This window comes from Heterocephalus glaber, unplaced genomic scaffold (assembly GCF_053883595.1).
Source record: "Heterocephalus glaber isolate CG9 unplaced genomic scaffold, H.glaber_assembly_v1.0 deba00001610, whole genome shotgun sequence".
NCBI classification, from domain to species: domain Eukaryota; kingdom Metazoa; phylum Chordata; class Mammalia; order Rodentia; family Bathyergidae; genus Heterocephalus; species Heterocephalus glaber.
Genome location: NW_028258381.1, coordinates 39597844 through 39613498, shown reverse-complemented (window position 1 = coordinate 39613498; position 15655 = coordinate 39597844). Strand labels below are relative to the sequence as shown.

The 15655-nt window shown below is 44.7% G+C and overlaps 1 protein-coding gene across 11 annotated transcripts in view; it reads right to left on the bottom strand.

Moving 5' to 3' along the window:
* Positions 1-15655, bottom strand: part of Trrap (transformation/transcription domain associated protein) — a 122600-nt gene that overhangs the window by 29996 nt on the left and 76949 nt on the right. For all 11 annotated transcript variants that reach the window (XM_013070634.3, XM_013070636.3, XM_013070635.3 and 8 more), the window contains 12 exons: positions 14379-14489; positions 13172-13318; positions 10793-11006; positions 10182-10307; positions 8338-8484; positions 7140-7339; positions 6397-6518; positions 5871-6084; positions 3563-3742; positions 1791-1937; positions 585-704; positions 79-366 (listed from right to left, as the gene is read on the bottom strand). In XM_013070634.3, the coding sequence (XP_012926088.1) occupies positions 79-366; positions 585-704; positions 1791-1937; positions 3563-3742; positions 5871-6084; positions 6397-6518; positions 7140-7339; positions 8338-8484; positions 10182-10307; positions 10793-11006; positions 13172-13318; positions 14379-14489 (2016 nt within the window). The remainder of the gene's footprint in view (positions 1-78; positions 367-584; positions 705-1790; positions 1938-3562; positions 3743-5870; positions 6085-6396; positions 6519-7139; positions 7340-8337; positions 8485-10181; positions 10308-10792; positions 11007-13171; positions 13319-14378; positions 14490-15655) is intronic.

The window sequence follows — 15655 nt, the reverse complement described above, 5'->3', positions numbered from 1 at the left end:
TAATTTCAGATCACCCAGGAGCTATGCCTACTGAAAGCGTGATACCACTGGCAAGAGGTAATCGGCTCGAGTGCTCACCTGCTGAGGTGGTGTTATGCTCTCCTGCTCATAAAACTCTGTTGTCTGCTTTGGTTTAATCTGCAGACTCAGACCCTTTTCAAAGGCCTGGTGCTCCAGCATCAACGTGGACCTGAACCAGAGGTTGTGGGTCTTCCCCAGGTACTTCAGAACACAGGGTCTGATGGGGATCGGGGGGACACACTGGGACATGGCCTCCACGAAGCAGTTCAGTGCACTGGGCTGACAGTCCCGCTGTACCTGGTGACTGCCACTGCACAGGAATGGACTTATCTCACCTGCCAGGGCCTGGAACCAGAAAGCATACTCACTTAGGCCTTTGCTCAAAACCCAGCAAGGCTGTACTTTGTCCACAAGGCATCTAGGACTTTTTTTGATAATTGAGTCTTGGACAACACTTAGCAATTCCTTCATCCTCTGAAACTTAAGACTGTGTTCTTTCACAAATGCTTATCGAGAACTAAAACCACATTTTTTTCCAAATAGGATTTAAAAAATGTACTCACATGCTGCTGTCTGTCGGAGAGGATCTTCCACAATCTGGGGAAAAGCTGGACCCAGGTTTTCTCTGCCAATGTCGTGGAGATGTGGCACAGCTGAACAAAGGCACTGAGCAGTGCGCCAGTCTGGGGACAAAAGAGGATGAGCTCAGGGCCACAGGCTACGCCTCCCACATCCACGCCCAGAAGACATCAGCCGTGTTATAAATGCCAAGGCAAATGGTTAGGATCCACATGGGGACCACCACCCACAGAAGGCCTCTGGGCTTGGGAACGTGGGCCCACAGCCTTTCTTTCTGTCAGCAATGGCACCAGGAGCAGGGCTCTATTAAGGTGCTTGATCCATGAGATGACAGCCTGTCATTTGCATATTTAAGAATCCTCGAGTCCTGCTCAAGCATTTTACACTTATCCAAGATGACAATGGTGTCATTCAGGTCCAAGTTCAACGACTGATTTAATGCAGAAATTCAGGATTAGTCACCAAAACATTTTTAATGTACAGATTATTTGTGATAAGTAGTTTGTGATTTTTCTTCATCTTGGTCCTGGTATGAAACAGAATAAACACTGTTTCTGTGTAATATTCTTCCAGAGTGACTTGCGGTGTGGAGCCTTAACCGATCCACTCAAAAGTTATTACAGAAAATGGTGATACCCATAGTTAACCAGAGGGTTTGCAGAAGCCCGAGTTTCTCTCTGGCTAAATCTCAAAAGCAGAGGCACTTGGACATCCTCACTCCACAGAGAAAACTGGATTCACTACAGTAACTGGTCCTCATTTTCTTCTCTTTTATTCAGAAAGCCCTAGCATCATATCTCATTATATACTTTTAGTAAATAATTTTGCTACCTATTTCAAGGGATAGCAATGGAGATATTAACTTCTTTTTCTTATTTTTTTCACAAGATACTATAAATGCTTCCTCATATCTTTATATTAAATATCCACCACTTAAGAGACTTACAGGCCTATATGATGGTTTCACTTGTGACAGAAAAGAAAATTAAATGATTTAGCTCAGTGGTTTCGCCGCCTGCTGCGCAAGCGCAAGGACCTGAGTTCGATCCCCGGTACCAAAAACAAACAAACAAAAAATTGTAAAAGAAAAACACACATCAGTGTGGAATAATCCTGATTTAGTATTCAAAATATTCAGGGGGGAGTGTGCAGGAGATGACACACCTGTCCTTCCAAACTTGCATACAGACCTTCACTTCACGAAGAGTGTCAAGAAACTTGTCGTGTCTATTGGTTAACATATGCAGCTGGTTTCCAATGTCCTTTTCAGAAAGTTCTTTGGTTTTGGGTGTGCTGGTCTGATCTCCAGGAGCTAGTTCAATATCTATCTCAACATCCTAAAAAGTAAACAAGCAAACCCAAAAGGTCACAGTTTAAAAGCTAACAGTCGGGGATTTAGCTCAGTGCTGCCGCTGCCTACCTCCCAAGTGTAAGGTCCCGGGTTTGATCCCCGGTACTGAAATAAATAAATAAACAAACAAATAAATAAATAAACAAACGAACAAAAGAAAGTCGAACAAATACAAATCCTACAGACTGCTACACTTTTGGCAAGTAAAATTTTTATTATCTAGAACTATAGGCTGAGTATCCCTACTCCAGAATTCCAAAATCTAAAATGCTCTAAAACAGACAATTTGAGTGCTGATATGATAACTCAAAAAACCTGGGATTGTGAAGTAGTCTGGATTTCAGAATTTTGGATTAAGAATATACAACTGTGGTAAAGTCTCTATGTAAGTATTTCAAAATTCAAAAAGCTACAAAATCTGAAACACTTCCGTTCCTGAGCATTTTAGATGAGTACTCAACTCGTACTTAAAAAACCTTGAATTTTAAAACAAACACCAGATCAACCAGGCCAAGCCTATCTCTTTTTTAAAAACAACTATAGAAATATCACCATTTAGCTTTCATATTTGCAAGGTAAAAAAGAAAAATAGTACAAGCTTCAAACAGTAAAAACAATAAAGACTGTCAGGAATTACAGCCCATGATTCCTCAAAATGCAATATAGTTGCCTAGCCACTTTAGTCATTCAGATGAATGCTGTCCGAATCACTGGGTAGGACATGATTGCTATGTTTTCCATGATTCAGTCCCCTAAAAGAATGATTTCTCTTTCTGTCTAAAGCTTCTGGAAAAAGTCAAAAATTCAATCATCAAACTTTCTTCGGGTGGTGTAAGGGTGAGGGTGGGGTACTGTGGGTCAAACCCAGGGCTTCACACTGAGCTACATTCCCAGCCTCTTAAAAAAAAAAAACGGAGACAGAGTCTCACCAAGTCACTAAGTTGCCTAGGTTGAGCTCAAACTTGTGATCCTCCTGTCTCAGCCTCCAACTAGTTCTTTAAATCAATAGATCGGCTGTTTTTCATCCTTGAAAATGCAGAATGATTTCAAAGACAAATTTATTTCACACAAGAAGACTACAATAAGGAAAGATTAAACCAACAAATGATTTTGTATTCAGCAACAGTGAAGAAAATTTTAAATTCTAGCCAGGTGTGGTAACGCACACCTGGAATCCCAGCACTTGGGAGGCTGAGGCAGGAGGATCAACACAAGTCTGAAGCCAGCCTAGGCTACATAGTGAGTTCAAGGCCAGCCTGAACTACTGTGAGACCCTATCTCAAAAAAAAAGAAAAAAATTCTTATTTGTTAGAGAAAGGAGATTTTCTGTGTATAAGAAAGGGTACTCTCCCTTTCCCCACTGCTGGGGAACTGTCTTCTAAAAGCCAACATTCCAAAAAGGCTGAGTTACCCAAAAGCTAACCACTAAAGGAAACACCGCCTAAGACTTTGGCCAATATAAGATGCTTCTCAATTTTAGGAAAATCTGGTTGAACTCAGCCACTACATTCAGAGCTTTCTGGAGGAAACAAGAGTTGATACACTGCTCTTGTCAATATACAACTCTCGAGCAGGAATGGGAATTCTGCCTGCAGAGCGCAAAGGCTTTACCTCCTCCTTGGACTCGCTGTTCTCTCGCTCCCGAGGCTCCTGCTTGACATGTGTGACCATAGCGAAGGCGGCTCGGTCGTGGCTGTCAGCCAGGTTGATGACATTGGTTATGGATGGAAGGATGGCTCCCTGGCAGCTGGTGCCAATGGGAGTGCTCTTCTCACACACAGCCAGGAGGAGCTGAAAAGGTTGCGGGAAAGACAGGCCTCAAGCACCTGTGGCCTGCAGGGGTCGTAAACACCCCGTCATCTCCACAGGTGTGCACACAGAGATGACCCGCTCAGTGCCACACCACTCTCCAGGGTTAGACAGCCCAAACTCCCCTTCCAGCTGTCCCCGGCACAGGTTCCTCTGGCTCTGCAGGCCCAGTGTTGCTAAGCATCTTCCCCTCCTCTGGCTCTCAGCGGCACCTCCCATCTGGAAAGCCGGGAAGACCTCTGCGTCTTACTTCTGCCCTGCTTTCCTCCTCTCTCACTGCCTGTCACACCCCACGCCCTGCCAATGTCAGCTCCAACTGGACAGAACCTCTGCCTCATCTGCAGGCCCAAAGGCTTCCTTCAGCCTCAGAACAGTGCAAGCATCTGTCTCAAGGAGATGCAGAGACCTCCTGTGAGGTGCTAGAGCCCCTTGCCTGCCCCCATAACGGGACCACCCTTGTTCCCCACATGGCACCCCTATGTGTGCTCGATCACAGTCTATGCTCCCACTGCTCTTGACCAAGCCATTCTTACAACCTGCAGTATTAACTGAGCACCAGCACGTGCTCTGGAGGCCCTGGACATGCATTTGTCTACCTCAGAGATGGCTGATGTGTCAAAGGGAAGGGCACACCTGGACACACTCACTGTGATAATGCAGCCAACAAGCAGAAGAACTGCCAGAAAATAAAAGGGCCTGAGACATGAGAGTGTGGGGTGTTCAGGAACATGGAAGGCCAAGGACTCAAAATCTTTGCTAGACAGCAGGAATGTTTTGTAGGGCTCTACTGCATGGCAAGTTCAATACAATTAATAACTGTGTATGTATGGTACACAGTTATAGTACTCTCTTCATTTCAAAATTGACTTCAATTTTGTAAAGAATAAAGTTCCAATGTTCTCACCAGAGAAAATGTTATGTGTTTAAAGTGATATGTTAACTCCATTTAACTACTTCACACTATTTGCACACTGTAACATCACCTTGTACTCTTCTATCAATATATAAAATTAGTTAACTGACAATTTTTAAAGAAAGGACCCCCAAAAAAGGCATCGTGGCACATGCCTATGATCCTCCTGAAAGTTCGAGGGCAGCCTGGGCTAAATAGTGAGACCCTGTCTCAAAAAAGAAAAACCAAAACACGCAAAAAACCATGACAGACAAGCTTGTCAGGAGGCTACCTGAGGAAGAGAGATGGGACAGGGCTGGAAGGGAGGCATGAGTGCAATCACTAGGCCCCGGAGGACCTAACCAGGAGGTTGGGGCTTGAGTCACGTGTAAGGACAGGGAGTCACGTGATCTGCTTTGAACAACTTTGCAGCAACAGAGGAAACTGGTAGGCAAGAGGGGAGGTAGGTAAACAGGAAGGAAGCTGCTCCTGCTGTCCCTGTGAAGTTAAAGAATGATAATGGCTGCAGAGAGGCCTTTAATTGGTTAACTCCAGGGGTTGACCAGGTACTCGGGGACTAAGGCGAGAAGGATCAAGGATCTTGGCTTGAACTCCTTCTCTAATCAATTCATATATACTTGCCACAATATCTCATCCCATACTGCACCTGGCACTGACACAACCTCCACTCAGCCGAACAGAAACACAGTACAAACTCTTCCTGAGACCCAGTGCCATAGTTCCTTTCCTTTGCATTAGGGAGAGCTTAACCTTCTGCCTCAGTTGTCTGCAAGTACATAGACAGAATTTTAAAATATTTATATTTGAGAAAAATGAATCTGTCTACAAAGAAGTATCAGTGGACTTTTTGATTAAAGGTTTAAATAAATCAACCAAAACCCCTCCTGAACACTTGGCCTTGAATCATCATTACTTCCCAGAGATTAACGGCCTCAGGCAAGTGTGGTGTCACACACCTGTAATCCCAGGAGGCTGAGGTAGGAGGATTGCAGCCAGTCTGCAGTCAGCCTAGACCACACAGTGAGTTCAAGACCAGCCCAAATACACAGTGAGACCATGTCTCAAAAACTAATCAGCAGGCTGTGCCACAGATTTCTAATTCACCTTAGTGTATGTGAACACCTCCTGGCTTCTATGTCACTGAGAAAACCCACATTCCCCACCCCAGCCACTGCCGGTGAGCTATGTCCATCCTACCTCAATGCACTGCTTGATCCAAAAGTGGTTCCCCATGGCCTCCCAATTCTGGGAACAGGTCACATAGAGCAGGCGCTCGTATACCCGGCGCTTCATAGAGTTGTCAAAAACTTCAAAGAACTTGGCCCTGATGAGTGGCTGGCCACAACGCAGCCCTGAGAGAAAGGCAGGCTCAAGCTTTGCAGTCAGCTCACTGCCAGACAGAGCCTCATCCCTGTAATCAGAGGAGTCACATCAAGACGTCAGCAAGAGCCAGAGGACGGCTGCTCAAGCTGTGAGCAAACAAGCAAAGAACAGGCGGACACCGGTTCTCGGAAATGCCACTATCTCAGCCAAACATTCACAATCAGTTGTGGCAGGTTTAAGTAACACTTCAGCCAAAGGGTCATGGATGATGCCAAAGTGGTTGCATGATTTAGTATTGAAATGATTATTTTTAACTTAGGTATAAGTAAAAGACCAGTACTGGCTGGTCAGAGCCATGACGGGCCAATGTATGCAATATTTGATTAAATGCTGTAATTACCTGTAGACATAATTAACAAGGTCTAAAAACTGGGCATTTAACTCAAGGTCTTCTGGGAAACGTTTTTCTATGTAGGTCATCATTTTCACAAGCAAAATAGACTTCTCCCGGAGTGTAGGTGTCTGTATAAAATTTGTTTTGCAAAATAAAAGGTTAATCACTTCTATTTGAGAAAAGATATATTTACAAATATTTCAGCCAACTGCTCCACTACTTTTTAAATTTCTGCAATTTTATCAACTACAAAAGACAAGGTTATTTCTAAGCAGAAAACAAAGATGACTTTGGTTATCTCTGTGTGCTTAAAATCAAGACATGCCAATACAGTTTTAAAAGAGGCTATGACACTTTGGAGAGAAAATAACTGAATTGTACAACAAATCAGAAGTTTGCAAGCACCTCATTAAGTTAAATAATATTCCCTTATTATTACTGTTACTATTATTATTTTCTAGCTTACCTCTAACCACCATGAAAAAGTAAAGAATAAAGGGCCACTTAATATTTTAACAGAAGCCACAATAATACGGTCAATCTCAAATTTCAGTGTAACATTTCTAAAGTGCACTGAGTGAATTCCATCCTAATCAAAGGTACTGAGGGTGCAAATATTAAAATAAAAAGCAAAAACCAAAAACATTTGCTTCAAAAAGTTTCAGAAGAGCAAGAAGGTGATGCTTGAATTTCCCTCACATTCAAAGGAGGGTTATTTGGGGCAGAACACAGTGCCCCTCCCAGCCCACCTGATTGGCCGCCATGGGAGAATTGTTCTTAACCCATTCTTCTACAATCTTCACCACAGCCCGGAGGATTTTGGCATCGGGGGACTTTTCAATGAGGGACGTCAGAATGGCCTGGATGAAGTTCTTGCGCATCTCCATGCTCATCACGGCGAGCCGCGTCTTCACCAGTTCCAGACTCAGCATCACCAGCTCACTTGTTCCTGTTCACGTGGAAGCAGAGAACTTACTCCAGCAAATCTCTACAGGGTCTACCAGAGCCACCACCATGTGCTACTTGGCATGCTGGGTTCTGTCCACTCCCCTCCAAATCTTATCCCTAGTAACTAGAGTTCTGGGATTTGAAGGACTCATCACTTTTTACTGCTGCACCTTACAAGAGTGGCCCTCCAAAGGGGAAGGAGCAGTGGGAGGGGTAGGGGAAGGAAAGAAGGGAATGGAATTAATATGAGAAAATGGAAGTGGAAACAAAGTCTTTGTAAATAGGGAGGGATGGAGGGGTTGAAGGGAGGGCAGGGGAAGGGGGGGAAAAAAAGAACCAAGAGAGATTATGTAAAGGTGCAAATTTCCAATGATGAATGTCATTATACTGTATACCTAAAATGTGCCAATAAAATTAATTAAAAAAAAAAAAAAACTAAATTGACTTGACTTAAAAAAAAAGAGTGGCCCTCTCGTAGCTCTGCCCACAAGGAAGGGGGATGACAGAGTTGGTGGGACCCACGCAGGTCACCCCAACTCTCCAACCCCACCCTGAAGCCAGTCACAGCACACTTAGGTCCTGAGATGCATCCAGCAGCCATGCCAACCACGGCTCCTGCCAACTGCCCACTCATCACCCAGGTTCCTGAAGCCCTTGGGTGTCATCTGGAACCTGTGACTTGATGCTTCAGAGAGAGCAGCTCTGAATAAGCAGTCTCTGTCTTACAGCAATCTGATAATACTACTTAACTAAGATAAAGGGTGCACATCAGGGTGCAACCGCTTTTAAATTTTTTTTATTCTTACATCCACAAATTTTTAAAGCAGATTTTTACAATAAACTTTGTTTTGATTTTAAACCTCGGTTATAGAGTAGCTGTAACAAATTCCACATAAACAACAGGACTTCATGTTAATCCACATTCAGAGGTAAATCACGTAGCCTGTGTTGCTCAGGTATTCAGTGGAGTCTAGGGAAACACAGGGCCCGGGCTGTCACCTGCTGTTGCTTCTGTGCTCCCAGATGCTGCCTGTGGATTGAGATGCTCTCGGACCATCTTCTGCAGGGAGCGCATAAAGACAGAGATGAGCCTGTCGATGTAGCTTGGGTTGTTGCTACAGGCCGACTTGAGGATCATGAGGGTTCCTGCAATGGAGAAATTACAGAAGTTTTACAAAGTAAAGTAACAAGAGCACAAAACTGAGTAACGGAAATGTGCTGAAGCTGGATGTGGCACACCCTGTGATCCCAGCACTCAGGAGGCTGGGGCAGGAGAATCCCTGAGTTCAAGGTCAGCCTGGGCTACAAGGTGAGTTCAAGGCCAGCCTGAACTACATGGGAAGACCTTGTCCCAAAAAGCAAAAAAAAAAAAAAAAAATAAGTGCTGATGAAGAAAATAAAGAATGACCTCAAGGCCCAGACTGTGAGCTTCTCAGGGCACAAACTACATTCTGAAACACTGTTCTCATCGTCACCTCCTGGTCAACACCACTGTCCAGAACTGACTTCTTCAGCTCTCAGTTTTATATCTAGGTTTTGACAAACCATCCTTAGTAATAAGATATGACATGGGTGGAAAGTTAAAAAAAAGCTTTCTTTTTCACTAGCCTATCTGAACATGATAAATATTGTGGACTTTAATTTCTACATCATTCTGAAAACATGTATAGAATCAGTTAAAGTCAGCAAAGCCAACACTAGAACATGAACAATGAGTATACAGAAGTCATCTGCTTTTCATAACTGAGGTCTAATCATTTTGACCCCTACTTAAATGGGGTCAAACATTCAGAATGGCTCTGACATTCCCAGGTACTGTTTTCCAGATGCCAGTGACAGCCTGGTCTGTCCCAGGGAGCCTAGTGTGGCTAGCTCTCCACGTCTACCTCAACCCAGCATCTGTCACCCCCACAGAGGAGCAACCAGGGCCGCAGGGCTCAGGGAGGTCAGCTCTTCTCAGCTCTTTGGAGAACGAATGAGAGATGCTCACCCATTCTGTGATGGGAGTCAGGATCTACGATGACTCCAGTGAGAGTCACAAATGTTCTCCTCACTCTCAAAAGGTACCTGGTTCCAAAAACAGAGCAGTGGGTATGGAGGCACACACCTAAAATCCCAGCCCTTGGAAGGATGAAGCAGGAAGTTCAAGGCCAGCCTAGTCTACATAGTAAGTTCAAGCCTGAAATATACAGTAAGACCTTGTTTCCAAAAAAGAAAAAGTTTGTACAGCAAGGGATTAAACCAAATTTATCTGGCTCCCGAATTTCAGAGAGTGAAGATCCAGAGTTTGTAAAGTAAGAAATGTAAGCAAAAATAAGATTATAAATTTAGACATAAGCATTTACATAACAAACTATGTACCTGTAGACATGTGTATGCAAAAATGACACATTCCAAAATGTTAACACTGATTGCTCATGGGTGGAGAAGCTTACAGTGAGACAGAATTTAGTTCTCCTTCATTTATATTTGCAATGTTTTACACAATGACTATGTAATAAGGGAGAAAAAAATGGTAACCGGAAGTCTAATACTTATCAAAAACCTGAGTGACAAAAAGCAGAGTATGTAGACATCCGGATGCCAGGTATCTGGGAACCAACTGACTACCTTTTGTTTCGCCTGGCCAGCCAGAACCACACCAGTGAGACAGGCTCAAGTGAGACCTTGGCTTACCAGCAGGACAGAGGCTTTGTGGGCAATGGACACACAGAGGCTTCTTACACAACCCACCAGCTCAACGTTCATCCCAACAACCTGAGCCTTTCCCAGAACAGCATATCCAGGGAGCAGAGATGAGCACCCAACTGAACCACTGCTGACAAAACCAGACATGCACTCACCAAAGAGCTGGGAGGGATTTGCATTGGTGGCTTTCTCGTAGTTGGTGAGGCCTTCGTAGATGACCTTCCCCACAGCTGCATAGAGGCACTCCAGCTCTTCATACTTGGAGGCCACGCTCGAAGTACCTGAAATGCAAGCCCGGGACCAGGCACTGGGGTTGGGGTTCTTGGGCTGGCACACTCCTCAGCTACATTCTGAGCTCTGACTGTGCTGGTGTCTGCAGTGGCTGACGTGGGCTCTTCGCTTTCACTGCAGTGCCCTGTAGCCCTCCTGTGCACGGGTCCCATCTTCCATAGGTAAGCTCTTACCTCGCCACGCCTTACTAGAAGGCACTCCAAATACATTTACTGATAACATGGGAAACTCTGACCTTGCCGACTGCTCAACATTTGCTGCAAGATACTTTAATCCAAGTACCCTTTAGTATCTAAAGGAAATAGCTGTGTTCAGCAGATGAACTGACTTCCAAAGGAGACAGAAAACAATCTGATGGTGTTAAAAAGTTTCTGCCAACTTTCTTTTTTTTTTTCCTAAAGAAAGGTGGAGTAAAAGGAAAGGGGCATGATGAACTGCTCACGTGGAGGGTGAGTGCCCTCAGCACCACACCTACTTGGCTCTGTCGGGAAGATGCTCATGAGGCGGGAGAGGAGGCCGTGGACGGCTCGCAGCACCTTGGTGTTCCCGCACGTCATGCAGGCAGCAATGCCGCGCTGCAGGGGTTTGAAGCTGCTGAGGATGGCCGGGGACTGGAGCACAGAGAGCAAGAAACTCAGCACTTCTAACCCTGTGCAAATATTTCCGTAGTTCACTTGATTTGGCTGCTCCTGTGGTGAGAGAATACAGGCACTCACAGAGAAAGCAAGCAGTGGCAACAATGAATACAGAAACGAAAATCCAGCAACATTTAAAACTACATGCCACCGGGGCTGGGGATTTATCTCAGTGGTTCTGCTACCTGCCTTGCAAGCACAAGGTCCCAAGTTCATGCCCCGGTACCAAAAAAAAACACTACATGCCACCAGTATTTGGGAACTAAGCAGAACACAGCTAAAGAATAAACATATCATATCCATCAGAGCATGTGACCACCACATACAACAGGAGCTCATGTGTTATTTATAAATCTGCTTTAAATATTTAGCTAAATCTCTTTCTAAAAGGCTCATTCAAATATAAATGTTCAATATTAAATAACATCAATATTTTTAACTCACTTCCTGTTTAGAAAAAAGTGCAGGTCGCTGCCAATATTCATTTAGTTTTCAGAGATCAAGAATTACTATATTTTGCGTAAGAACCAAGAGAGATTACGTAAAGTGCAAATTTCCAATGATGAATGTCATTTATTGTATACCTAAAATGTACCAATAAAATAAAATTTTTTTAAAAAACTGAAAAAAAAACCACTACTAAAACAGTGCCATAAAGAGAATAATGTTTTTTGTTTCCAAAGATTATTGATATACTAGATAGTGATGGGAAAAGTGTGAGAAAGTCTGTGGCAAACTTTGGGGACAAGGTTAGGACTATAATCCATGAGGTGACTCAGGGTAAACAACAGAGCCACAAGCGCTGCTGGAGAGTATTCTTGGGACAAATGGAAAATGAGTTAAATCACTAAAAACTGAACTAAAAAAGCAAATTTACTACAATGAATTTTATTTTTTAAAAATGCAAAAATCCCTCCAAAGAGAAGTAGCTTTCAAACTGCCTATCACTGAATCAATCTAACAGATGACAGCATTAAAAATAATGAAAAAAATACAAAAAACAAAGAGCATGGTTTATAGCGAGGAGGGAGACTGCTTCATGACATCGAGTGTCTGTGGCCTGGGACATGCACTGTGTGTATGCATGCAGATCACAGGAGCGAGGGCAGGAAGACTGAGCATGGCACCTGGCTTCATGAACATGCCTGCCAGTGAAGCAGCAGAGACCGCTCACTACAACAATGAATGCATGGGACTTCAGCAACAAAGAGGAAGAAACTGAGGGCCAGGGATCTAGCCCAGTGGTTCTGCCACCTGCCTTGCAAGCGCAAGGACCCAAGTTTGATCCCCAGTACCAGAAAAACAAAAAAAAGAGGAAGAAACTGAGACTATGGAGAAGCAGCACGTGCTACAGTCTCCGAGGGTCTTTAAACTCCTGATTCACAACACAGAACCGCATTTTATGACCTTTCAAAACATCTAAGCAACCACATCGGTCTTTGCAGTCCAACACAAGTGTCCATGGTGGCTCATGCCTGTACTCCCAGCATTCAGGAGGCTGAGGCAGGAGCACTGTTGCAAGTTCGAGGCCAACCTGGGCTAGATAGTGAGTTGAAGGCTAGCCTGGAATACATAGCTAAACTCCATCTCAAAACAACAAACAAAAAGCACTGCCTACAATAAATAGGTTTCATAATTCCAAAAGTGAAAACTTTCAAATTCCATCAGACAATGATAGACATATAGAACCTATAATAACAACGAAATGGCTAAGCAGGACAATAGCTTTTGCTGCTACTAGAAAATTACAAGATTGTGGTTTTCAGAAAAACAAGATGAACAGGTGATTGCCCCAAATGCTGATTACCTGACTAAGCGCCCTGAGCCCAATATAACCCCTGATAACTAACTATAAGTTCATCGTTAAAATCTGCTTTTAAAATTCAAGCTTTATTCTCAATGTTGGGGCATAAATCAACTAAAAATGTTCTTCCCAAGGCAAATAGTTAGGTCAGTTTAAGAAATGCATCTGCAAATGCAAGGCAGCTATTATGTTTTAAACAACCTAGAATGTACTTGAGGCTATGTGTGCAAGAAAGCTCAAGTTCAAAACGACACTCAGTGTGTCACACTGGCTCCTCCTGAGAAGCTACCTGAAGAGGAAGTGAAAGAGGTCCCCAGCTCACAGGTGGGGACTGCCAGTGTCGGCCCAGAAGGACCCACACAGGTCCCACGTGTGCCTCCATGACCCGTCCCAGCCTAAAGACCCATGCACCTACCACAGTCATCAGCAGCTTGTCGAACCACTGCAGCTTGAGCTCCGACTTGGACCACATGTCCGGTCTTAGCGCAGTCTTCAGGAGGCTGACACAGCGGCGAGACAACACATCCCCAGGGGACCCCGCAGTGTTGGTGTTGTCGTTCACCTAGAAGCGCATCCAAGTTAGGCCAGTCCCCACGTCCAGTCACTCCAGGGCTGCCAGCGACACTGCTCGGACCACAGCCGCGCCCACAGCCGTCTCACCACCTCAGGCCACCTCCTGAGGCCCGAGCCCCTAGGGGGTCCCCTCCCCACGGCTCCTGCGCCATCCGTGTGCTCCTCTGGCGGGGCTCCACACACGGCAGGACACGACAAGGAATTATTCACTTCTCTCCAGTACGTGGAAATTCTCAACAGTACTGCAAGACGCCCTATTTTATTTAAATAGTTATAAGAACATAAGATCCCCAAATTTTTAAAAAAAGAATAAACAATGTACAACGGTTTTTGAAATATGAAAGTGAAGTTTCAGATATGGATTTCCAGGCATGAATGATAAGTCAACTCAAGTGTATCAAACTGGGGTTTCCTTAAACCCTACATGTTATATACCTTTTGCGTAGGTCGGACTATCTCATCACCATTATGACCTATGCACTGTTCCCAAGGTAAGGACACAGAAAATTTGCAGGGGGGTAGTGGGAAGGGGAGAATAGAGAGGGAGACAAAAAGGTATTGAAAATGATCAAAATACAATATATATATACCAGTTTCTCAAAATGACGGCTATGCATCACAAACATATACCAAATAAATAAAAACCTGGAAATAACTAAGAATACTAAAACTGCCATACTTCACTCACACTAAGATGCTGTTAATTAAAAGACATATTTTACATTGTGTTTTTCTTTTCTTTTTTTGAGATAGGATCTCACTGTGTAGCCCAGGCTGGCCTCACACTCCTGGCCATCCTCCTGCCTCAGCCTCTCCAGCACTGGGATTACAGGTGTGTGCCACCACGCCCACCTCTGCTTTGGTTTCTAAATCACACCAATTTTAAGACACAGGCAAATTTCAGAAATATTAAGCTGCCAAGAAATCAGTGGAATCTGGCAGGAAAGTGACAAAGCTGCTATTAGGCCTGGTCTGTTTCTTTTGGACTCATTTGTCAGAGACAACATTCTGTAGTGTCGCTAAGCAGTCACTGTCCTATAGTCCAGTACCTGACAAGCCACTCGGATGAGGAAGTTCACCACGGTGTCTGTGTGCTGCTTGTCAATAGGCTTGGCAAGAAGAGAGTCAGCTCCAGGCAGTGATTGGCTCCTTCCGAACACCTAAAAAGGCCCGTCCTTTAAGGCACGAAGGACTTTCCCACCAAGAACTGCCAACCCTGGGTGCTGATGGGTTTGACAGATGTGCCAGACCTCCCAGGGAGACTATTATGGGCACGGGGAACAGGGACAAATGTGGCCTCTGCCCTTGCAGGTGAGTGGACAACCAACATACAAAATGGCAACAAGGAAGGGATGGCTCCTGTGACAGAGACAGAGTGTCTCAGGAAGCAAAAGATATGGTGACTGAGAAGAAGCCAGCCAGGTAGAAGAGAAAAGGCTGGCAGGACAGGTCTTAAGTGAGCAGAGGACACAGAGCAGTCACACAAGGAGGAAAGGCCTGGGAGGCCAGGGCGCTGAAGGAGATGCCTGGGGAACAGGGGCACCGGCAGAGCCTGGGGGCCTTGATGGAGGGGCGGAAGTTTTTTAAAAACTTAAGTTTTCGAAAACATTTACAAGATATTACAGAGGTTCCACATACCTTCTAGCCAGTTTCCCCTGACTTAAGTTTGAAAAGAAAGCTTCTGATGCTGAATGCTTTCTAAAATACATATTGAAATAACATGAAAATGGAAATAGCTCAAGAAACTGGGAGTCAGTTTCATGACCCTCCTAATCAGGAGAGGTGACAGGGCCTGTGCCGTGGGAGGGGAGGTTCTCGGCCACAAGTCTGGGGAGAAGGGAGCGGACAGTCAGATGGGCCCAGGTTTCCGCCTGGCACCTGGGTGGAACAGAGCCACCTCAGGTGAGATGGCGGGACAGTGAGTGCAGGGACACGATGCTGAAAGTGGGTGGCCAAGCCAGTGCTGATAAGCCAGGCCACACTGCGGAGGTGAGGGCCTTCAGGGCTGCATCCCGGCAAGGGGTGGAGAGCGAGACGCCCAAGACCCCTCCTCTATGGCTACCCTTCCAACAAAAGCACTGGCTCTTAAAAGAAACGAACGCTACATGAACAGGTTCTTACTTTGCAAAGAGTCCCCACCCTTGGCTTTGCTGGGAATGGAATCCAGGGCTTTGAGCATGCTAGGCGGGCATTCCACTACTGAGTTACACTGCCACCTCTCAGAGTTTCTTTTGATGCCTTTCCATAAGTGACTAACCAGTACTAAAAACCTCTAAGAAAAATGTGTCTGAAAGTGTGGGAAACACCTTGAGTAAGTCAAATACCC